At 35.2% G+C, this 25,443-nt stretch overlaps 1 protein-coding gene across 1 annotated transcript in view; it reads right to left on the bottom strand.

Moving 5' to 3' along the window:
* RAB28 (RAB28, member RAS oncogene family) overlaps positions 1-25,108 on the bottom strand; it is a 57,590-nt gene extending 32,482 nt beyond the window's left edge. Inside the window, exons 1-4 of the mRNA XM_010018454.1 lie at positions 25,028-25,108; positions 20,258-20,354; positions 14,918-15,006; positions 7,598-7,727 (exon numbers count right to left, since the gene is read on the bottom strand). Of these exons, the coding sequence (XP_010016756.1) occupies positions 7,598-7,727; positions 14,918-15,006; positions 20,258-20,354; positions 25,028-25,108 (397 nt within the window). The remainder of the gene's footprint in view (positions 1-7,597; positions 7,728-14,917; positions 15,007-20,257; positions 20,355-25,027) is intronic.
* Positions 25,109-25,443: the final 335 nt, after the last annotated feature.

Here is a 25,443-nt window from a genome sequence, read left to right as displayed (position 1 = left end):
AGGACCTGACAGCAAATTATTTTGAAAAACAGCAACAGTGCAAGACAATCCTACAGTACTATCCTCACTTTAAGCTCTGTAAGAACTTCAAATTTTCTAACATATTTTCGGAACAATGTTTCAGAATTGCATTTTTCACACTACAAACTCAATCATATTAATGGTGATTATCCATTATGATTATTCCCCATATTAACATAAGCTTCATCCTCCAAACTGAGCTAAAATAATTACCATTTACTTCCAATAAAAATCTTACATGCTTATGGTTCATTTAAATAAATAGAAAAAGCTCAGGTTTTTCCTGGTGATTAGGAAGAAACTGCTTTTCCACACTTTCTGCCTGTACAGAATAGTAAACACATTCAATTACTATATGCATTTTCATTGAAGTTGCACTGTACACAAATACTGTACAACCGTTACTGTATTTATCAGACTGACTCTGAAACTGTGAAGCACTACAAAACGATTTTCCTGACTTATGCAGCTTTTAAATAGAAAATAATGCTACAATAGCATTTGTCCTTTTCCCGCTTTGTCCAAAGTTCTAATAACTAATGCTCTATTCACACTTGAAACTTGGTTATCCTCTCTCATGAACTTCCTTCAATAATAATATATGAGAATATATTTCCACAGTAGCTAATGGAGACATTCCTACAAATCAATGTGCTGCAGTGATACAGAAATAAAAGCTTATTTCACTGTAATGATGCTTCCAGACTTCCCTCAAGTCAGGTGGTTACTTGCAGTTAATGATCTGTGACATACCACACAAGTAGTCCTAAAAAGACTTATTATCCACTGCATGTGCAACAATATTTGCTTTATGGATGGCTAAATGAATGAAGACATTCAATGTAACTGTAAAAGTAAAATCAAAAGAAAACTTACAAGTAACATGTTTTCTTTGAGTAAAAGAGCTGTGAACATTTTCCATTAATACTTAACCTTTTGCTGGAGCATTGCAACCACATATAATGCTTGAATCCATAAAGTCCAAGAGCTGCTTAGGGTTAACACTGATAAACTGCCTCCCATCAAATGCTACAAATTTAAAAAAATTCAGAGAGCTTCATTCCACTGATGAAATCAAATTCCACTTCTGTCACATGAAATGTGGGAGCAGAACAACTTGCAGAGAAGAAATTCTGTCCTCTCTTAAAAGCAGGTATTTTTTCAATCCAATAAAACAGACATGAAATGGATTGGCTTTTAAAACTACATATTTTATGCTGCACTGACTTCCATTAATATACTCATAGAAAAGAATAGCAAATTATCTTTAAATAAGCTACAATCCAACGGTACAGTATCTCCCATGACTCTCAGACTGTGCAGACATTCACACATTTTCTGTTTATAATTTTTTTCATTTACTAGACTCAGCTTTTGTCCACCATATGTCCACCGTAGATTAACTATTCCCTTAGGTACAATTAAGGGCTTTCCATTTGTTGTAAGAAGACCTAAGCATGAAGGACGCAGCCAGAAAAAACATTTCTACCTAAACCAAAAACAGAAGCACATTCAGCCTGGACTATGGGTTATGCAGCATCTTTTTTATTAGACGTACGTCTACACTGCTAAGTAAACTACAGACAAAATCCACAGAAACAGTAAGAGATCTCTCAGCATTTTGTTTGTGTATTATTATAAAAATAGGATACATATACTGTTCTAACCTTTGTATTTAAATGTTTTATTTCTATTTCCATTTTTCAATGACATCTTTACATTTTTCTCTGAATGTAAGCGTAACTGTTTGCGAACGAGAATATATTATTTACAGGCACTTCTGTCACACTGGCATGAGTTCCAGCTACACTAACAATATTCTACCAGATCCTTGAGCTTGCTCCTAGTTTGTAGTTGGTCTTAGCAGGCAAAAGTTATGTGCACAAATAAAAAACTGAAGTGCAGCCTCAAGAGTTTAAGTGCAGGAAGAAAAAAATAGGCTATTCATGGTCACTAAAATATAAAAGCATAACATAAAAACTGCGTATCAGTTGGACTTCTTCATGGCTATCCTCCCTTTCTTTTTAAAGCACCATACAATTCAAATATGAAAACATTCATTTGAGCAGTTTGTACAGTATCTATTTTGTCCTGGTTCAAATGAATGCAAATTCATTGATTTTCATGGAATTACACCTGTTTCTACCACGGCTCTGTTCAGCTGTACAAACCTCAAACTCAGACGAGTGGTATAACAGTAATTTATCTTCTGTGTGTGAGATGTATATATTATTCAGTTTCACCCCTGTACTGAATACCACACTGCAGCAGAACACAAATCAAAAAGCAAGCTCACTATTGACTAATCCTATCTGTGTTGGACATCACAAACCGGACTTAAGACAGGTAGGGCGGAAAATTACGATCATGATTATTAATTATCTTTTGAGCAGCACAACAGAAAATATTTCCCGTTTCTACTCTACTTTTGTTGTTAGCATTCTGGCACAGGCCAGTTGGCTTTTGACAGCCACCATCAAAACCCATCCTGTATACATGCTCCAGAAATGCTGCAGCACTGGAAGAAAATCCAGAGGTCTAAAAATCTGCCTTTAATCAGGTGATTTAGCAGCTGCTGTGTCCACTGTGACTTCCCATACAAGAGACCATTTTATGAAGGATTCTGAAAGAAGGGTCCAAATAAAACATGGGCTGATTTGCAACTGAATGCAACATATACATTTATCACAGCACATTACATGAAGACTGGGGCCAGAACCCTTGTGATCTATGCTGTTGTGCTGAGAAGGTGCTTTCCCTTCTCAGCCAATGGAATACGTCTAAGTAGTACGTACTTACTACTGTGAGCTCAGCCACTTTCTAAAGAATGACACTTGAGGCTCAGGCTCCACTTATGTATTTCTCTGTGGCATATATCACAGTTTAGTAGACCTGCCCACAGCAATTTAACAGACATAATTAAATAGATCACTTCAGCAGTGAGGGTAGCCAGCACCATTAATATTATGCCAAGCGTGATTTAGGATCAAAATCTTGCAAGACAGACGCTTTCTCAGACAAGCAACATCATTTTCTGACTCGTTTCTAGGTTGCTCCTGTCCCTAAAGTAATACAGAGCATATCCAGACACTGGATTGGAAATGGATTATTATGGTGAATAAAAGATGATTTTCACCTGTGATTTTCCCTTTCATTAGTTTAAGTTTCTCATTAAAAATCTTTTTTTTAAAGTTACCCAACCACTGAAACAAACAAATCCGTAAGACTGCCATTTTCTATTAATCTTACAAGTCTGTCAAGACAAACATTCTATACATATTTTAAAACAGGGTAGCATTCTACATTTATTCAAATGAGTTGGTAAATTGACTGTAGCATAGGACAAGGTTTTCCTTTTAAAGGAGTCTCTACATGTAAGTAGTTTACCCACCAATCCCAGGAGCGTGTGTGAGGCTCAGGTGACTGGACCTGCTGTCAGGCATACAGGAACTTAGTTTAATCAGACATAAGACTCAGAAGAACAGGGGTCTTTGCATTTGCTGCTCAACACTTGTCTTAATTACAGGTGAAGACCTAACAAGTGCAAGCCCACAAGAAACAAGAATAGAAAACTAGGGGAGGTTGAAAGGAACAAGAGAATGAATGCATAGTTCTGAATTTTAATATACCAAAATCTCAAAGTGAGTATTAATGAAGAAATTTTCTGAGTACAACCAGGGAGGCTAAGTATGTAAGGCAGTCAATGTCCAAAAGCAGACTGGGTATGTTATGTTCCCAGACAGATTCACATTAGTACACAGTACACCAAACATTCACTGGTATCTGGGCTGGAAAATGTTTCTTTCTGTGCTCAGATAAGATAGGTAAAAACATTTTAAGTTGTATGTAAAGGCAAGTTAAAGGGTACACTAAAATGTAACCTTTAAACTTCACAATGTAACAGCATACCACTTCCTGTTCAGAGATAGCACTCCAAGATCAATTAATCATGGCCAAGACGAACAAACGGTCAACACTGTTAATTAGTGTTGATGCATTCTCCTCTGTGCCCTCATCTGTCATGAAGACTGTTTAAAAATCTCAGTTATTAGTCTTTATTGAGGAGTGGCTCTGGTTAATATCTCTAAGAATAGAAATCATTCATTCATCCACTATACACTGGTACCTGATAATTCCTACCCCGTTTATAAGCTACAGATAACCACCGCCCTAAGACCATCTTGGTAACTATAAATCAAAATGAGCGTAGCTCCCATGCAACCTGGGTTAATTTTTGTTTACAATATATCCACTGAAAGTGTTGGTACGACACTTGAGGAGACTGCTTATAGATGAGTGCAGAGGAAGATATATAAAGTAGTCAAGGTAGAAAGGAAAGATGCACATCAGCTACACAAAACACAGCAAAACCTCTCTAATACACACTAATGACTAGAAAATCCATTGTGATTACTGAACTGTCAATTCCAAATTTAAGCAAAGAACCTAAGTGCACAAAACACAATTAATTCACTTGGTAACTATTGTTTCATTTATATTATTCAATGTAAGTCAAAGTATTTGACAGCAACCTATTTACAAAAGTTTTAAGTTACTGCACTGAAACTCACAGGAATTTGTTAATCTTAACAATAAGGCTTACTCTCCTGTTTCTGGTGCAAATGGAGTGGTAGCAGAACACATAAATAAGCACGCTTCAAATACTCTTTATATTAAATAAGATTAAATTACCACAAAGCTAGTTAAAAGGAAAGTTAAATTTAAAGATTCAATGCCAACTGTGTATTTTAGGGTTATTGGGATCTTATGACTTAAAATTAATATGAAAAAGGAAAAAAAATCTACATTAAATGTTACAATTCTTTTTGTTGTTTACAAAACACATAGACAAAAATCTATGGAAAGACAGAGTTAACTGATAATCAGACATAAGTGCAGAAAGCAGGTCTGGGTAAGTCCTTGACTCAGTTTTCTACTCTCTCTGACCAAATGAGTAGGTCAGGCTATGGAAAAGAAGAACTGTAGGGGAAGGAAGAAAGAATGAAAAATAAAACTGAGCACCCAGGAAGAAAACAGTCACCTTAAATAAAGTACTGCTTTCACATAGGAGGACTGCAAAACAGAGAAATATGCATTTCTTACAGCAGTATTAGTAAGTGAAAATGGACAAATCCCAAGCTAAGTATACTTAAAAGAGGAACACTAAATATAGGTCCAAGCTTCAAAATGATGGTTTCAACTGGGCTTCCGAATTCTTATCTAGGTATCTAAACACCGGCCCAATGCTTTCCAGTTGCTATGAAACAAAGTAACTGCATTCTTGGCAATTTTCTTCAATTTTTATCAGAAAGTTAAGTGTTGGAATAACTTGCCTGTGGATACAAATGTTTCTAGTCTTTAAGTGAGCATACCTGGGTATTTTCCTGAAAGACAGGTATAGCTCAAAAATCAAGAATAATCCTGAGGCAGAAACTACTGAATGAAAGTATTTCTCCTGTATGATGCGAAAGGTCAAATAAATTCGTAAATTCATCAAATGGCCTTAAAACTATTATTGCTCTTGTACTGCATACAAATGTCTTACCAGTTACTGAGTAAAGAACTTGAGCTATACTGAACACAGTGATTCCACCTGAAGAACTTGTAAGTACTGGTAGCTTTATCCGTTCATAATTTGCAAGAGTCAATACCATACTTCTATATAAACACTTACCTTGTCTTCTATTTATGAAACAATAGGAGCCTGACTACACTTACTTCTCACAGATCATTAAAGTATTGGGGTGGAAGCCCTTCTAGATAGTATTCTGCTATTACAGAATTCAGAAAAGCAACACACTTCTAAAAGTGTAATTTTTATCATGCTGAAATAAAGAAAGAAGAGACCTGTGTAAACAGCATCCCCTGCATGTTCCACATGTACAACAACAAACATCCTTAGGATCACATGGAAGCAATAGTTTGCTTTTCTTTAAGCACAGCTTCTGAAGGAAAAAAAGGTAGCAAGCAAGCATGCTGTTCCTTCAGCTGCTATTGTGATAAAATGAAAGCCCTTACAGTAGTGTCAGCCTTTATCTGAAAACTCACCTATGAAACCAGATACTATTTGCAGAAGCTCCTAAGGAAATACTTAAAGAATTGCAGACATGTAAATGAGAAAAATATATATATTTGAGGTACATAACAGAAATGAAACTCCTTCAAATGGAAACCAGTGTCTTGATCCTCTACCTATGGTGTGATTCCAGCAAAAGAACATTATTTATTCCACATTACAGTGTATCTTACTGTAGATATTTCATAAGATTTGCAGAACTCCAGCTAGGAAGTCCAATTCTGGGGCAAAATATAAATCAGTGAAAAATACTTTTCATCTGAATTTCAACAGAATCTGTATTATTGACTCTGGTCTGCTAGAGTACAACACAGTCTATGTTATACTTTCAGAAGTGCTATTTATATATTGTAACTCTAAGAGCTTCTCTGTTTTCTTCCCAGAAAATAAGTAGTCTTTCATAATTAATATCATGTTACAGCATCACGCTAGCAACACTACAGTTAATGGTTCTGAATGAAAGTGTTGTTTCTACATTATTTTCAAATGCATTTAAACAATGCTAACTTGCTGGAAGAGGTGTTTTTTTTGGGTTTGCTTATAAGAACATTGTGACATGGACACAAATTACCTGGAAAGTAACATATCAAACCTGGTTTTGGTTGTTCAAATAAACACATTTACAATGTTAAAAAAAAAAAAAAAAGAAAAAAAAAAATCAATAAAAAACCTGTATGTGCTTCTACCACTTTGTTTCTAAAATTGCTTTCTCTTCCTTTCAGCATCTTCAATTACAAAAAAAAAAAAAAGTTAAGAGAGCCAGGATCGAGTCCACAGATATGCTAATAAGGATGTTACCATAAAATTTCTTAGCTGAAAATGGGGGAATTTGGAATGTATCTAATTGGGAAATTACCTAGGTGATGGTTATTTAAAGAAGCATATTTTGGTGGTCAGAAGAAAACCACTGTATTACACTTACATGATCAAAAGAAGACAGGTTAAAAAAATCCCAAAACAATAGGAAATAAGTAACCTCATGTGCAAAACTACAGACAGCATGCAAAAAAAAAAAGCCTCATAAGCAAGTCATAAATATTATGCCTAGTGCATAATGTAGTTACTTTAAATAATACATATATATATCAGAACTTAGTTTAGCAGTCTCTTGACATACAGAACCATCAAATATACCTGTTATTACATCCAGGAATGCTTCCCAGTTCTCTATTCTAGATGTATGACATGGCTATATCCTTAGGCCTTCTCAAATTCACATATGGGCGAGAGAGAGATCTACTCCAGTGTGCTGCTCTCCAAGCAAAGAAAACACAAGGAAAGAGGCTGCAGGCTAGGTAAAGCATGATGCAGCAAGTCCCTCAGCCACACTTCCCAGAACCAGAATCCTGAGGTACACCCAAATATGTCATCTGTACACAGCAACATCACACAAGACAGTATTTAGTTTTCATTTTACAAAGATATATGCCCTGTGCCATTTTTTCAATAGGGAGTAAGACACAGAGTTTTTAAATTAATACTTAAATATTAATAACTTACTTTTATTTCCAACCAAGGCCACAAGTGGCTGTGTTTCTGATTCTTCATTCACTTTTTTTACCGCGTTATACCAGTCTTCTAAATTTTCAAAACTCTGGCCGTTGGTAATATCATAAACCAAGAGAACAGCCTAAATAACAAGACATATAAAAAACATTACTTGTTGCAAAAATATTTTAACATGGTAAAATTTGCACCCATCTAAATTATTCTTATCATAAAACAGACCATTAACAAATAATGACATTGTATTTTTTCAGGAATAATCAAAGGAATTACAAGTTTCTGTAATAAACACATTATTACAGTATTACTCCTGCATTCCATGTATTCCAAATTCAGATTCTAACTGAACTACAAGGGCAGAAAAAAAGAAGACAATTCAGTAAAGAGCACCATTAGTTATATTAGAAATATTCCAAACTGCATATGCTTTATGAAAACCCCAAAAGCACATCACACTACTAGTAAAGTAAAAACTACACTCCAGAATAACTTTTATTTTAGATGATGTTATTTGTAGTTTCACTGTTCCCTTTTTGAAGGGAAAAAAAAAAAACAAACAAAAAACAAAGCAGCTCAACTGTACACTTCTGCACATTGCCTGACTCGTTTCTCTACTCTCCTTTGAGGAGAAAGGCCAGATCCCTTCACTCACTCACTGTTGGAGGAGATAAGCAAGAAGTACCGGCAAGCTTTAAACTTTCAAAGAAGAAATTAAAGATGTGGTCAGGAGGCAGTCCCGTGTATTTCAGAGGTTTTGTGCCAGGCTACTCATAACAAATATTCACAGCAGGTGTTACTGAAGATTCCTCAGAGCTCATGTCCAGTATTATAATGTACAGCCTATTGACAGCCCAAACATCCACCTTCTCCCCTCCATAATTATAACATCAACTCTCACAAATCACTCTCAATTACTTAGGCATCTGCCCCTGCTTTCCACCTCACTCCAATAAAGTATCTATCTTGAAAATAAGGAATAAAATCAGAATTGGCTTCTTCTGCACTTGTTCTCACTGAGTTCACATCTGCAGAAAAAGAAAAGAAATATCCCTGCAACTGCACACTGTCCCTTACATAAAATTTGCACAAATATTCTAAAAGAAGACCCCAATATAATGCATACAAAACTAGCTGGTTCAATGACCCACTGTCAGCAGAAGAGATTTTTTTCAAGTCAAGTGTTTTCAGGCATTTGTCTGGGCCAAGCTTTACTTCATAGTTTCATGAAGAGTGTCTTCGATCACAAAATAGGATGCACGCTTCTTAAATTAATTTCACAGATGACAACAAACTGGTAGAGACCGCAGGATTATTTGAGGAGAGTTTAGATTATGTGATGAGAAACAAGCTAAAAATAACAGGATGCAATTCAATAAGTACCATGACAAGTTCAAAGGAAGCAATAATCACCTGCACAATAGGAAACATCTGGCTTTGTAACAGTTTCCATACAACAGGATCAAGGAGTTATAGTAGATCACAGTTGAACACGTCAAGCTTATTTTATAGCAAGAAGGCAAATATCACACTGACATGAAATATTCCAGGTGAAATAATGCATTCAGCTTTGGACATTAAATGTCAAGAAAAGGGTAGACTAGAAGAGACCAGTAACAGTGTCGGAGGTTCAGAAAGCATGACTGACATCAGAAATCTGAAAAAATCCTTGTATTTTAATGCAACACTGATGGCAGGTATGATGATGCTGATAGATGTTTCAAGATAAGATAACAGTTATCTTTTTATATGCTCTTATATATAGGCTGCAGGTGACACTAACTTGGGAGGACCAGCCAAAACACCCGAGGGCAGGGCTACCATTCAGACATGCTGAAGGAATGGGCAAACAGGAACCTTTCAATATTCAACCAGGACAAATGCAAAGCCCTGTATCTAGGGATAAATAAACAATACAAGCTGGGGGGACTGACTGGCTAGGGAGCAACTGAAAATGACCTGCAGGTCATGGTAGACAGCAAGCCACATATGAGCCAACAATGATCCCTGGAAACAACAATGGCCAACATGATCCTGGGGCTGTATTAGCAGAAGCACAGCCACGAGATCAAGGGATCTATTTCATTCTACTCAGCACTTGCTAGATCATATCTGAAGGAATACATCCACTCTCAGCCCCCTCAAGAGATCAATAAAGTGATGGGCCGCCAAAATTCTAAGACTGGACACTTATCCTATAAGGAAGAGCTGAGGGAACCAGAATTCTTCAGCATGAAGAGGATGTGGCCCTGGGAGAACCCAAAAGCAGCCTTTCCATACCCATGAGGAAGCTATAAAGGAGATGAAGCCACGCAAGTGCATGGTAGGAGGATGAAACAACGGGCATAAACTGAAACAAGAGAAATTCAAATTAGATATAAGGAATAGGTTTTTTCACCAGGAGGAGAATCAAGCAGTCAAATACGTTGTCCAAAGAGGTTGCTCAGTCTCCATCCTCAGAGGTTTTCAAGAAGGAACAAGTGGATAGAGCCTTCTACACAGCTGACCCTATACTGAGCAGGAGGCTTGACTAGACCTACTGAGATCCCTTCCACCTTGAACTTTCTTACGATTTTGTGATCAATATGACATGAAGCAACAGGTTTAACTTCAGCAAGAAGACTATAGCAAGGGTACATATTAGGAAAAATAAAAAAAGCAAACCCATAGACAGTAAGAATAGTAAAGCTCTGAAATATACCACCTTCAGAAATAGTCACCAACACTGGAGGATTTTTGACGGCTGATAAAAATGAAATAAACTTTATACACGTATAGCCTCAGAAGAGGCTAACAGATCCTCCCTAAATCCTTTCAATTCCTACTTCCCTGTGATAGCAATACAAATCTATTTCTAGCTTCAATGCCATCAACTCTTGGAAAAATTAGTTCTTCATTGTTATATTTATATGGCTGCTATTAATTTCTGTGGAACAGCTTTCACCAGTTCCCTCAAAGAAATTAAGAACTCTCACACATCTTCTCCCTTGCTATCTTTTCTTCTTTACCAATGAAATCCAATACTAAATACCCACTTTTCCTCTTTCAACTTCTGTACAATTTCTTCCTTCCTATCTTGCATTTCAGTTAACTTTTCTTGACTATTTTTATAACTATGCAAGTGCCTGTGCATGCATATATTTGTCTTCCATAACATCAGACTTGCTTTAGAAAGGGTATACTTGATGTTAAATGCTCAGTGGAAAAGAAGAAACACAAGCTGAAGGACAGGTATTGTAAAAGTTAAAAAACCTCAGACATAAGGTTGAATGCTGTAAATAACGAAGTGCACATGGCATGCTTCTTTCACCAGCAGCCAAGTTCTCTCAGCAGCTTGCAGAAAAACAGAGCAGACTACCTAAACCATCTTCAGCACTGAAAAGTTTTATCAGAATTAGATATAAGATAAAGTTAGAATCTGAGCATTTAAGATTGGCCAACTCTCATTCTAACTAATTCTTCTTAAAAATGCTATTCTGCTACATGTCCTTTAGCCAAGTGCAGCCTACCTACACGTCTGGAAGAAAGGAAATTCACAGTGGATTTACCATGAAAGATATCATTGAACATAGTTTGCTACTGGAGCTCACCTTACTTCCTCTGGGACCCCTTCTCCATGATCTAAAAGATTTCCTCTAAAGCATATTCTTTTCTTAACCACTCTTTTTTTAAATCTTGTCAATATTTGCTATGCTTAAGAAACAAAGACAGCAGGTATGACATCTTAGAGATGTAAGAAAAGGCAGCATGGCATCCAGGTCATAAAAAATATTTCTTGCTTTGATTTCTGCCACAACAGCGCTCTACAAGTAACTTTGTATGATATACGTAACTAATGAAGGACTAGTCATAACTCAAAGCTAAAATTCATTTCAACTTTTTTTATTTAACATTGAAATCCCATCACAAAAAAAAACCCGTATATTTTCCACAGTATATGGAGTACAGAACAAGCAAATGGTATAAAAGCTGTTGTTTCCCTCTTATGTATGCGCAATTAAGGTGGAAAATTAACACTGGCCTTTTTACATAGAAGTAGCCCATTTCCCTGCCATGAAAAAGGTTTGAAACACATGGCGGACAACATGCCAAGAACAGCATGTTAATTCTCTAGTCTCCAGCAACATGGCAAATAGTCCCTGCTTGCATAACTGCACTCTAGTAAGAGAGACATTCTGCCTGTATTAGTGCATATGTGAGTGCTTTTTGTTTTGGAATTACAGAGTATTTTAAAAAATAGGTCACTGGAAAGTGAGAATATTGCAGGAATGATTTGCTGGTCTCTGGAGAAGGAAGGGTCTGCAATACTTTTATTCTATTAACAAGCCAATTTATGGGGTAGCATATGCCAGCTCTTAAAGATACTTTAAATTAGGTATGTGGGTAGAGGCAGCAATTACAGGTAAGAGATGGGAGTGGTTCCGAAATATTTACCATGCAAACAGCAGTGGTACTATTATACAGCAGAACTGCTATTATGGAAGTGTTGTAACCAGGCAATATATTCACACTAGACAATCAACATTTAAAAGGTGTCAAGTTTATGTCAAGATCTGTCACAATAAAATAAAGCTACAGAAAATACTAATTAAAACCATATGTTTTCTTCTTCAGATTTATCCTCAGCTGCCCTCATCCTATGACTGACTTTAGTATAAAGGTACTAAATTAACTTTCATACTTTCATTAATATTTATGAAATATGTCAGACCAAATTTCTAAAATATTTTTTCTAGTCACAGATAATTCATTTTAGCAAAGAGTAACTTCATTATGATACAAGATATCATAATGCATAGCATATCTGCACATCTGCAAAAATGCTATTTTTACAAGTGAAAACAGCTTAAGGTCTACATATACTTAACCATAGCTGTCTTTGCTAATACAGAGGATATGGTCACTCAAACGCACACGATTAAATTGCTGTAACAGAATGAGCTACTGTCCATCAGTTCAGCTGTGGTAACTGACTATACAATTACTACTAGCCTCTCTCAATTCTGAGATAAATGTGTCAGTTTTAATCACCCCTGACAGAAAGCTGTTTATTAGCACCTTTTATTTACATAGATCAGAGAGCTCCTTTCCCCCCGCAATTTGCAGAGTTCTTCTGACCCATCTGTGAAATGCAGCTACCAAGACAGGATGCAGCAACACCAGATTAGAAACAGGTAGCGAAAAAACTGCTCTAAGACAGCTAACGGTCTCTCAATAGCAGCTCTGCGTTCCAGCACAATGACCATCCATCACCAGCTTGGTGCCATTTGCAAACAATGATTTGTTCCACTGTTCAAAGAATTAATAAGACATAACCTCAGTACCAAGCCCTAAGGAATACGCCTTATAACCACACACTAGTAATAGACTGAGCAGTGGACCATCTCCCTTTAAGTCCAGCTGTCCATTCAGTTTTACATTCACCTTATGGTCCATCCATCTCGTCTGTACCTCTACACTTTGTCTGTAATAATATTATGGGAGATTACATCAAAGACCTTGCTGAAGTCAAGGTAAATGACATCCACTGCTCTCCTCCCCACAGAGCCAATCATCTAACCACAGAAGGCACTCAGGTTGGTTGGGCAACACTTAATCATTCCTAATTACATGCTAGCTATTCCCAGTTACTCTCTTGCTGCTTTGCTCTCCATTTACAGGAATTTTTATACATACCTATAATAATTTTTCTTTCTAAATACTCCTACTTCCTCTTTTTCTTCTAAAAAGCCACAGATGTTCAACATGAAATAAGCTTCTACCTAGAAATACGCTGAACACAGTGCCCTTCTGAATTATTTGTAGTGTTTCACGAATTGATGAAAATAAGGATAGTTTCATGCGTCTTTAACAGGATGCTTTTACAAAGCTAACAGAAAAGTGTGTTACAAGTCAGGTTTGATGATAAGAAGCCTATTACAGACAATGGGAGAGAAAACAGCTATTAGTACATTTAAAAAAAAAACCAAAACAATAGGGTTACAATAAGGGCTGGGGGAAGATTAAAGGAGAACAGCTTTGATGTAGGAGTTTTCTGTTAATGTGCTCAGAATGACTGAAAGTCAAACTTTTGTAACTTTAGGCTTACTGATATCCACTTTTTCACTATTTTGGGGCACTGGTATTAACTCTTTGACCTGCTATTGCTGATAAGAAACTGCTAAGATTATCACCAAATTCAATACAGAAGAAGTTAATAGCCTTTTATTTCCTTCAAGTTTACTTTGGGCATATGGCAACAATTTGTGATCAATCAAATTCTCTGTCATGGAAGCCACTTTCTTCTGTTGCTTGGTAGATTTTTAACAGGGCAGCAATTATTTTTTTTTTTATTAAAAAATAAGAAAATGCTATAAAACAGATGCAACAGTTACAAACATTCAGACATTTTTTGAAAGTGACAGAATGTTAAATTGACAAGTTTGTCTTTATCCCATTAATTAATAAATCCTGGTCTCCTTAATTAGCCATTACTGTGCTGTACTTGTTAGTACAAAGTTTCTGTCCAGTAAGTTTTAGGATTCCATACTCCTATTGCCTAAAGCACTAGGGGAAAATTATGTGCATTCATTTTCTTTTTAGATAAATTTAACATTATATAATAAAACAGGTTATGCCTATTGTTCTCATCACAAACTCCAAATTAAAGAACAGAGTATACTTTAGGATCGCTCACATTAAGAAGTTTGGCATATAGTACATCCTCCAAAATCATCTCATAACTCTAGATACTTTTATAATATTTAGCTCTTACTTAATCCTACCATTCACTTTAAGTTGCTTAGTTAACCTCCAGATAAAATTAATTTCCACTGGATAGGAGTTCTGCAAAAATATTTAGCTACCTGGTTGCCTCCTTTTGTTTGCCCTCTTATAACCCCAGTTGCATGTATAAGTTTAATGGTGTAGGATTGCCCTTAATTTCCTCCTTCTACTTTTCCCCCCAGGAGGCACCTGTACTAAAAGCAGCCACTCTATATCTGCCATGTGGATATCCAAATAGCCTTTTATTTACTATGATTGCTTTTCTTAACTCAAGACACAAAGCATGGAAACATACATACATCTGTTCTTAAGAGTTATTCAGATCTACAAATGCGTACTCGTGCTTTGCTTTTTAAGTCAGCTCTAAAAAATTAACAAAATAAAAAACTTAGATGTGCATATTAATATGAATTAAGTTTAGGTTAAGCAGTGATTCAACATTTTTGAGATTTACAATATAATAACCTACAAGATATGTATAATTTTAAGAAGAAACTTTCAGGGAATTTCATATAATTACTATAGATACTATTACCGTGATTTATACTGTACCTGAGCTCCATAAATATATTTATCCAGCATTTTGCCTCCTATCGTTTGTCCCCCTACATCCCACACTTGAAGAGTAACATTCAAATTACCTGAAAAAGAAAATGATACAGATATTGGGTAACCTGGAAAATTTAAATACAAATAAAATTAAAGATATATTATCACAGCAGGTAACACAGATCTAGTATATCAACAGCAATAGCTTTTACAAGTATACAATAAATAGTAACTGAATTAATTTCAACACAAAGATGAATGTGTCAGTTAAAAAAACTCACTTGTGTCCAGCTACGTTAAGATGCAGTAAAACTACAGCTAGATATTAACATATTTAACACTAACAGAAAAATAACTGGAATTGCTTAGTATAACATTCCTGACTAGAAATTATATACCATACTTCACTGAAGAAAACTATAAAATTTTACAGAAAGAGTTCTAAAGCACAGTAGTTGGAATTGAAAGGTAATATAATTAATGCCAACTTCACCACATTATTTCACATGCTGTGTCCCTTCCCTACCTCTCTCCAAGTTTTCTTTACAAATCTAGAAGTGGGGAAAATCTTCACAGTAACTGCATTTCGTAGTGATGCTCTTAGTACTATACAGTTAAAAAAATTAAAAATGTAAATACTGACACACATCTAACTTGAGGATGCAAAACTATGATTATTTCCTCCACCTACTACCCCAAAGCTGGCAACTAAACTGTATGTGATTTAGATGTCCATTTTCATCTTTGAAGGATCTACACCAAGAATAGATCTTCTTTTCTCCTCTAAACAGTTTTTAAGCTACACTGAAAGCGGTAACAGGCTTTCAAAAACAAAGAAACAAAAAATCGTGAAAATACAGAATATTTAATATCAAGTCATACATATTTTGCAAGCTAATAACTCAAACTCACAGACTAAACACACACACACACACACACACACAAACATAGTAAAGTATAATTTGGATCATGTTGCATGGTGAAAACTGTTTTCAAAACTGTACTGATTACCTGGAAGCACCAAACTTTAATACAGTGAGGTCTGATGAAAATTTTTCTAGCCTACATAAAACTCACATGACTTCCATGTTAATAACAATTCTATATACTCACAAATAATCATAACCCCCTACTGATTTTACTCCTCGATTTAAAAAAAAAAAAAAGGGCAACAAATTCCACGTCACAACAATTGAGAGTCGAGTGAAAAAGAACAAATCATTTTTGACTGCTAAGAAAGGTACACTCTTAATTCAATTATTTTCTTATTCACAACTTTATTTTACACAATGTGATCTATTCCACAATTTATAACACAGTCATATTAGTTACGTAAGGAAGTGTGCTCCATAGAAATATCCCAGAACTCAGTAAATATAAACAATAAATTAGAACCATATAGCTGAATACATGCTATATGTAGTATTAAATATACCACATTTTATTTTCATGAAGCATCTCGCTTCAATCTGATTAAAAGTGCAGATTTCCTAAACTGTTGCTTTGCTTTCAAATATATAGAGATGAATGTGAGACAATCTACTCAGTATTTTTAAGGTACACTGCATTTTATCTAACAGTAAGATAAAGAATTTCTATGTGTAATACAATAAATACATCATAAATGTTGCAGTTCAATAAAAACAGAATAAAAAGCTTTTTTCTTTTCATAGAATAAAAAGCTTATTTCTTTTGACAGTGCATATATTATGCATTAATTATTTTTAAAGCTTAGAACATAACTGACTGCAAAGCAGGAAAGTCTTCCATAAAGCATCCGGCATGGATAAGCTGCCCAATCCGCAGTCAGAAATGACCACGCATCCTCAGTGGGTAAATAAACTAAACATGCTCAAAGGCTCACCACACTGCAGTGTTCTACCCCTAACTTGGTTGGTTGTATTGTTCTGGAAATTTACCATGTCATTCATGCCAGATACTTGAGAAAAATACTTTATAAACATTATCACTTTCAAACTCAACAATTTTCAGATGCCTAATTTTGTGTTCAAATGCTTTAAAAATTTTCTAACTTCATTTTTCCTCCTAAGAGTAGTAATTACGCACAGCATACTGGGCTTAGTATCTGGGTAACTGTATGAAATTATCTGAGAAAATTTAATGCAGGAAGTTAAATTAAACGGTATAAGAGTGGCTGTTCAACTTAAAAATCTACTGTTATGAATTATTTATTTCCCTTCACTACAGCAGAAAAAAAAAGAAACTGGAAAAAAAAAGATTGGAATGTTCATTTAAGGTGAAGTGATTCTTCAGTAAGACCTCACTAACTACTAAAATTCATGCTGATCATCTCCAGTGCAAAATCCTTCATTTCCTTTTTCTTTTTTTTTTTTTTTCAGTTAGGTACCATAATATTTTTGTGTTCAGAAATTGATTTTAAGGGTAAAAGAATGATATTAGAATTATTCTGACCGAAGAAAAACTCCAGACAACGTGCCTAGCAAATACTTAATTAACAACTATGATAGTAGCACATGAAGTTTTCTGCAAAGAGTTTGAAATGTTCTATGTTTGCATAGATTTAGGAGGAACATGCAAGCTGGAAAACGACAACAAAAAGAAACCACGTATAAAAAGACTTAAAAATTTAGAAACAAGTTTAACATACCAATAAAAATAACTAAACAATCCCATAAAAATAATATGCAATATGCTGATATGGAACAAGAAAACATTAGTACTTCTTTGCTCTGCAGAAAACACAAGTGCAAAGTTAAATTGAGGCAACACAGTGCAAGTATCTAGATTGCTTCTGGTATGAACTGAAGCCACTGGGCTGACTCAGTAGTGATTCTGCAGAAGTATACTTGTTGCACTGGTTAACCTTACTTGAAGTGCTGCACAATCAAGATGAAACTAAAAACACGAGTCTGCCCACTTTTTGCACTGACTTAAAAAAAAAAAACCTTTTAACAGAAGAATCCTGTTTACCGGACTGCACCCACAGCCCTCCTAAAAGTATTCAACTATGGCTCTTAAGAATCTCCATCAGCAGACCCTCTGACTAACAGATACGCTATATAAGCAGTAAAATCTACACCACGGTTGCATCCAGACTACACAAGACACTGCATCAATAAATATACTGAAATTGATTTGCATTTGAAAAAAAAAATATTTTTAACAAACTGCAAGAAGAGAATTTGCCAACAGTTGAACACCGAAAGTCGCTTTGTTCAAAATTAATCAAAGGTTTTCCTGTTTGTACTAAGCCATATTTTTTTACCGTGTAAAATACTTATTTTCATTGCAAAACTGCATCAGTTACTAAAACTGGAGACAAATAACACTCTTATTTTTAAAAAAGCCCCAAAAACAGAAAAGCAGTACTTTATTTTACAACCTAAAATACATTTCTAAAGTGGGCTAATGTAAACTTATGTGCAATTCTAGAAATCATTAACTTTAACTTCTGAAAACTTTGTTTGCAAGAAAAAAAATTCAACTACTGAACCACAGTTATGCACCAATTCTCCTACTAAATTAGAGAAATTGAGGGGGTTTTCCTGTTGATATACATATTATCATTTCTGTGCAACGGTATGAATTAACTTTTCAAGTAAATACAGCAGCTCTGCAAACCCAGAACTAATCAAGAAATTAGAAAAATCCACTTACTTAAGTAATGCTTCCCATTCCAGTATTTAGAAATTTTACCTCCCTCCCTCTTCTTTCCCTCACTCCCCACCACCAGTTCAGCTTACCTATAAAACACAGAAATCCATAGATACCTAAACACATATATGGGCATAGGCAAAACCAGAATGACAATCTACAGAAAACTGCTTCTTTCTGAACATGAATACATTCCACAGACATTACTATTTTGTTAGTGATAAATGAGGAAAATAGATGTACAGACTTTGTTGCCGTTTTGGTGCTATATGGTGCTATAAAACATTCTGATTTTACTACAAAATAAACTAGAAGAAAGTAAAACATGAATGAATCAATAGTTGATAATTTTCCAAATTTTCTACTCCACAAGAATATTTAGAATCCCAGTAACATACTAATAACTTCTGTATGCTTAACAGCTGGAAAAAAACTTGCAAAATACAAGTTCTCAGCATGCACACTACATGATTTGTGTACACATTCCACTTGCAAGACTGCTGTTAAGTATTATACACACTGGTATTTTTAGAGGCATGAGTAGGACAATAAAAAAAATTATTCTGTCGATTTTATGGAGAAATAAGCACTGAAATTTGGTACTTTATCACTCATCAGATACTAAAAAAGTACAGCAAAATTGCCAAACCAAAATAGCGAATGCAGGAATAGTCTGAAAAGATTATTCTGTTTCACTTATCAAAATATATAAACATAATGAAGAAATTATTTGCAATATAATTTTAACAAAATAAGTCCAAGAACTGTATATATTTCTTATAACTTCAGGCTACAGCTAAAATGCTTCATTTCTGCTTTGCTTCCCTCCTCGTCCTCCACAAGGAAAAGAGACAGAACTCACATCAACTTTATCAAACCTCACTACAACATTTAATAATTACACATATTTTGCTATCTTCTTCTGACTTTTGAAGCCAGAAGAAAATTCATTTAATGAAATACTTGCATACTTCAAAACTAAGCAAACACAAAATCAATGAAAAGACTTATTTCAAACCCCCAATTGTTCAGAGACAAACTTCTACCAGCAACTATTCTTTTTTAATTATTTCTTTTCATTTTCCATGCAGTGTGCTGCAACTGGCATCTAAATAGTTTCTTTGCAGTCCTGAACTGAAACATCTTGAATGCTCAAACTGTATTTTTATGAGTGTCGAGGGACCCTAAATTTTAGTGGTCTATTAAATGCCAGCAATTTCATGCTGCCTTGCATAAAACAGCATTCACATATTAGAGCGCTGCAATTCCATAGCTGCATTATGCTTCTCTCACACAACTCAAATACAAGTTGTGTATTTCATTAAAAAAATAAAATAAAATAAAATCTATTTCTTTCAAAGCACAAATACTTTTTGAATGAATATATTTAAAGTTCCATTTCATTGTTGTATGTTACACTATCCACATGGACAGCGAGTACACTCACATAGAGATAATAAAAATCGTTAATATAGATAGCATTCCTTTTATTTGAATTCAGTGTTTTATTTAAAGATGTAAGTTGCAAATGCATAACCCTTTGTCACCTGGCAAGAACATACTTACAAAATTTTCTCTGAATAACCTGATTTAATTTGTCATAAAAAGCACTGTGCTAAGCTTATTTGGTACACATTACTTTGAAGAATCTGCTTCTGCAAGTCTTACTCCTGCCCAACCTTTCAGTGCTACTTTTTATTCTCTTACCTGGCAATACTATCCTTTTCAAGAAGAAGTCCAATCCTATGGTTTGTCTGTACTGTTTTCCAAATGTTTCTTGAGCAAAACGTGTAGCTAAGGATGTCTGAAACAGAAGAATATCAAATTAAGTTGTCATTTTAAACAGCAGAAAACTTCATGTTAAACCAGAAGTATGACATACAATTAAGCACTTTTTAAATCAATGCATGCCAACAGTGTCCATGGATTTGGTCTGACGAGCATTCCAGCCAGCTTCAACATAATAAGAGAAGGTCACTTCTCTTATTAAAAAGGCTACTAATTTATGCAAAAAGAAGCAAGGTGCATACATCCTTTGTATTTCAAAGGTACTGTGATAGTCATATTAGAAGATGTTACACAGATTTGAATAAGATGTCATTCATACGCTCAAACCGAAACAAACCTAAGTGACAATATCCATACCTGAAGAGATTATTTTTAAAAAGCATTTATGTCCAAAACAAGGGTCCTTCCTTGGTACAGAACACCACAATCCCAGACCAGCTTTCTGGGAGGGAACACAGATCTGCACTGTGCAGAGTCCCACAGGGGCTCCAAAGTGTGGCAGATTCCTGCCACTGTATATCAAAGTTGCAGGATCAGGTACTAGATGATAGGAAAATTATTTTCTTATACATAGAAAATACTAAAGTCATCTTAAGAATTCACATTTGCAGAATCATTCCTTTAAGCAGAACTTTGGAAACTTATTTCTTCAATTTATTTTTTGTGGGTTTATGAAAGTAGACCAATACACTGTTGACCTAATAATCAGCTTTTACTGAATACTGTTAAAAGGATACACAACTAACCTACATAAAGTAATGAAGCAAGGCATTTATGTTCTTTCACTAGTCATTTAAGTTCTCAATGCAAGGGGGAAAAAAATGGAAAGAAAAAAAGAAATAAAAAAAGCCCCTCAAGCCACGGATTTAAAAAAAAAATAAAGAATACAAAAGCTTTTACTGTGAAAAAAAAACACATTAAAAATGAATGTCACACTGACAAAATGCGTCCTACATCAAATTAGTGGTGTGCATTTAACAAATCTCTTGTTGATGTGGCATCTGAAAAGATCAAGATAGAGTAATCGCAGAAAAAAAAATCTAAATATGTATTTACACATACAGGGGAATAAAAGCCTAAAGGCCTCACAAAACCCTTGCACTGCCTGAGAGAACTCAAATGGGCAAGAACTATTTTTTCTGCCAGCTTTCCATTCATCCAGACCCAAAGAGATGAGTCAGTCACATTGTTATTAGAAATAGCTGTTAAGAGCACACGGAGTTAAAAATGCAATAGCAAAATAATGCAAATATTCTGAAACAATGAGAATACGCAAGTTCTGTTAATAGAATGGTTATAACAAAGATCTGAATTATGCTAAAAATGTCAAACATACACAGAAAGAAAAGGTAAATTACTCTTTTTGCTTGAAAACAGGGTCACCAGAGCTCCAGCATTAAAGCTGTAGTACGAATAGGCAAACATTTATTCTGCTATTAAATTACCTGTGAAGTAAATACAAGATTTACTGTTTTCTTGTTTCTATATCACATTTATATTCCTATAATTGTCCCATATGTGTACTAAGTGATATTTTGATATCGGAAGATACGTTTAGGAAGTAATCCAAAAAGTCAATTAAAGACTATGGCAACATTTTCATTTACTTCACTGAAGTCAAGCCCCAAGAGGATTAAAAATAAATAAATAAACTGGGGGGAAAAAACCAAGTAAACTAGAAATAGCATGAATAGGGTTATATATTTATATCACTGTGGAAAGGGTGAAGACCACAGAGGATGAATCGTGAGAAGGTTCTTCTGCCTACATCTACGTGACAGACTACTAACAACATGCACAAAATAAAATTCAATACAGATTTAGACTGTAGTATTGAAAAAGTTAGTAGAACTGATTCCTTTAATCACAATAGTTAGTCTGTCAAGACTACAAAGACATTATTTTTAATGTCATGACCCTAAATATGTAGATAATAACATTGCAGGAATATACCATACAACCTTCTCCTTCACATTTTCCTTATCATAAAAGTAACCAGTACCCAGAGTACAGATTAAAATATCATTTAACTATATTAGTATCCTATATTCTCCAACACACTAATTTAGATCCCCATTAAATAAGCAACCACTCCCTTCTTGTTTTAAGGGCTCAGTAAATATTAGCTTTATCACTCTGCGACACTCGATATTCCCTCAGGGCCTCTAGGGGTGTTAGTGAAAATAAACAACATGCATTCAATTAACAGCCAAGCAATAAGAGCAGAGAATAATCAACAGCACGGCAAAGTTCTCAGACAGTTTTCCTCTACCATGCTCTTGAATGCAAAGGAATTTATAGCAGAAAATCATTGACTAACCCCTTTTTAACTTTTTTTCCTAATAAATATTAGAGCTCAAGGTGTTGGATTACCAGACTAGAATCCTCTATTCACAGAACAAACGTTTATCCACAAAATACTAAGAGCAAACAGTTCAAATTTCTCCACCACAGTCAACAAAGTTACATCAATGCATATTCAGGTACCTCTACAATGCAGATACTCCCTTCAATTCTAAAATTGTTCCCTGCCATGCTTGGCATAAACAATTCTGTATGACAGAATCTTTTCTGTCAATGTAAGGATATGTTGAGTGCGATCTATGTAAAAAAATAACCGAAGTTAAATAATCGTTCAGCAGAATTGTAGTGATCAGTGACTGGTTTTGAAAAAGATTATGCTACATTCATAAGATTTCAACCACCAGTATAGGGATCAGAGGACAGTATGATACCAAGAAGGCCTTGTTCGTTATTTATCTCCTAAGACAACCAGGCCACCAACTTTCATAGCAGACTTTCCATTAGACCCAGTCTGACAGGTTCATACATTTGTCTTAGATACTTCAAAGCAAATGTTTAGAATGTTCATATGCTGTTCTGAACAGCAATACACTATTGAAGGTTGGTGTGACAAACTCCCTCCTTTCAGACAATAAAAAGTCTGAGTTTCACATACAGCAATAAAAAAATAAAATATCAAATTTATAGTATTCTAAGGGCAAATACAGTGCAATATTTGGGAAGGTTTTTTTGGAAACAAAGATGCGATTAAACCACACAGGCAAGGCAAGATAATTCCCTGTTTCCATTTGTCAATGTCAACAAGTCACAGTACAAACTGCTGACATGCTGTTCCTAAACACCTACCTACCGTGTAAACAGAAGAGAAAAAAGGCAAACCCTATTTATGAAATAAATGGAAATAAACTGAATGTCAAACAGAATAAGCAATGATAGCCAGCTCTAACTGACACTGTCTACTCACCAGGGCAGCACAGAAACTTGGAGAAAACCCCATCAACGACGATTCTTTGAGTAAAATCCTACAGAAGCTTTCAGAAAGTCAAAGTGTAGTATCATAGTTGTAAGGAAAAACTAAAACCAAAATTCAATGGGATGCAAGCACATAGTTCTGAAGCCACGAATTTCCATTCATATACCAATTTTACCAGCCAACTGAGAATCCACTTTTCAAAAACACCTATCTATTCCTTCCCTCCTAGAACATCAATATTGTTCTCCAAGCACAGCAACATTCACCCCTCAGTCATGTCCTACCCCAACTGGCAAGAATTTTAAAACAAACAATATGAAAAGAAACAGTAGGCTAAATAATGAAATGATTTAACTAGCATAAAAACACATAACTGTCCAACACAGAGAATTTCTCACTGAGAACAGTCTAGCTTTACTGGGGTTGGATGGGAAGTATTTTGTAAACAAAGGAAGAAGTTCTGTCACCTGAAACTGGTGTCTTTCCACCACACTCCTAATTACCGATGAAACTTTGTTCACTCTAAAAGAGAAGATTATCAAGACTTTTTCGACATTAGACATGGATCTATGAAGCTAGACCAATCTGCACAGGACACTTGGTGCAATTTTCCACTTGCAAGACTCAACAATAACAACAGTGTTTTTGTCAACGCTGATGAAATTTTTGAGCACCTGTTTAAAAACAAGATCCAGAACTGGCACAATGCTTAGAAATCTGGCATCCTTAAAGATTCCAAAGCAAGCAGGACACCACTCTGTATTCCAGCCTATGCTTTAGCTCCCACATCAGGTCAAGCATTGGCTCTTTCATCTTCATAATCAGCTGTTAAGAGGAGAAGAAAAAGGTAGGATGTTCCTGCTATCATACTTTAGTCCCAGGTGCAACAGGTGGCAGGAAGACAGAACCTCAGCTGCTTTGCACCTCTTGCATAGCTATTTTTCAGGACCCCTCTTCCCATGAATAGCTCCAAGATTTGCTTCCTGAGGCCCAAAACATTTTTCAACAGTAGCAAATCAGAGTAGTTCTAGCTCAAATCAGCATCATTATATACTTCAACATTAAGCCAATCTGTGCATAGCAAGAGTAGAAATATCTGGATCATAACACCATTTTTTTTAATCCATACTAGTACTACTGGTTTATTTTAACAGAAAATCATTCTGGCTCAGGATGAGTGGGTTGATTTAAAATCTAGGTGCATAAGGCTACTCTGTATATATGTGGTCCTTCCTGTAACCAAAATCAAAAAGCCAACTGCTATTAATAATTGCTGTTTATTTCATTGTCCCCACTTCCGATTTCTTTTGGGATTGTTCTCCTAGTTTGTCTAGTTCATTTGAATAATTCTTTGTTATTATCTTCTTACTAACCAATCTTGCCTTCCCCAATTTTTCTTTTTAACAATTTACCTTTTTCTTACTATCTCTATAGCACTCAAACACTTTTTCAGATTCTATTGTCTCATTCCTCCCTTTCATTCCTTCTTCCATTTCTGCTCGTCTCCCCTTAAAATTCTAAGTATCCAATTATTCATTTAACTACCACAAAACAAATTAGTAGAAGCACAACATCCCTCTCTTGCCTCATGGACAGAGCAATTCCCAGCTAATGGCAACATAAACATTACCCTTAGCTTGAACTGGCACTGATTTGTTTTTAAACTGCTATCAACCCTTGCATAGAACCTGAATCGCATTGCTTCTAAACAATGGATGAGGAAAATAAAAAGCAAGTTTACACCTTTGGCCAGTTGACTCACAAAGACATAATTTTTTTCCCCTGGAGACATTAAGACCAGAGAGCCCCAGATGGCCAAATGGAAATA

Source organism: Nestor notabilis, unplaced genomic scaffold (genome assembly GCF_000696875.1).
Source record: "Nestor notabilis isolate BGI_N333 unplaced genomic scaffold, ASM69687v1 scaffold2177, whole genome shotgun sequence".
Lineage (NCBI taxonomy): Eukaryota > Metazoa > Chordata > Aves > Psittaciformes > Psittacidae > Nestor > Nestor notabilis.
Note: the sequence above shows the minus strand (reverse complement) of the source record. Positions and strands in the feature narration are given on the sequence as shown.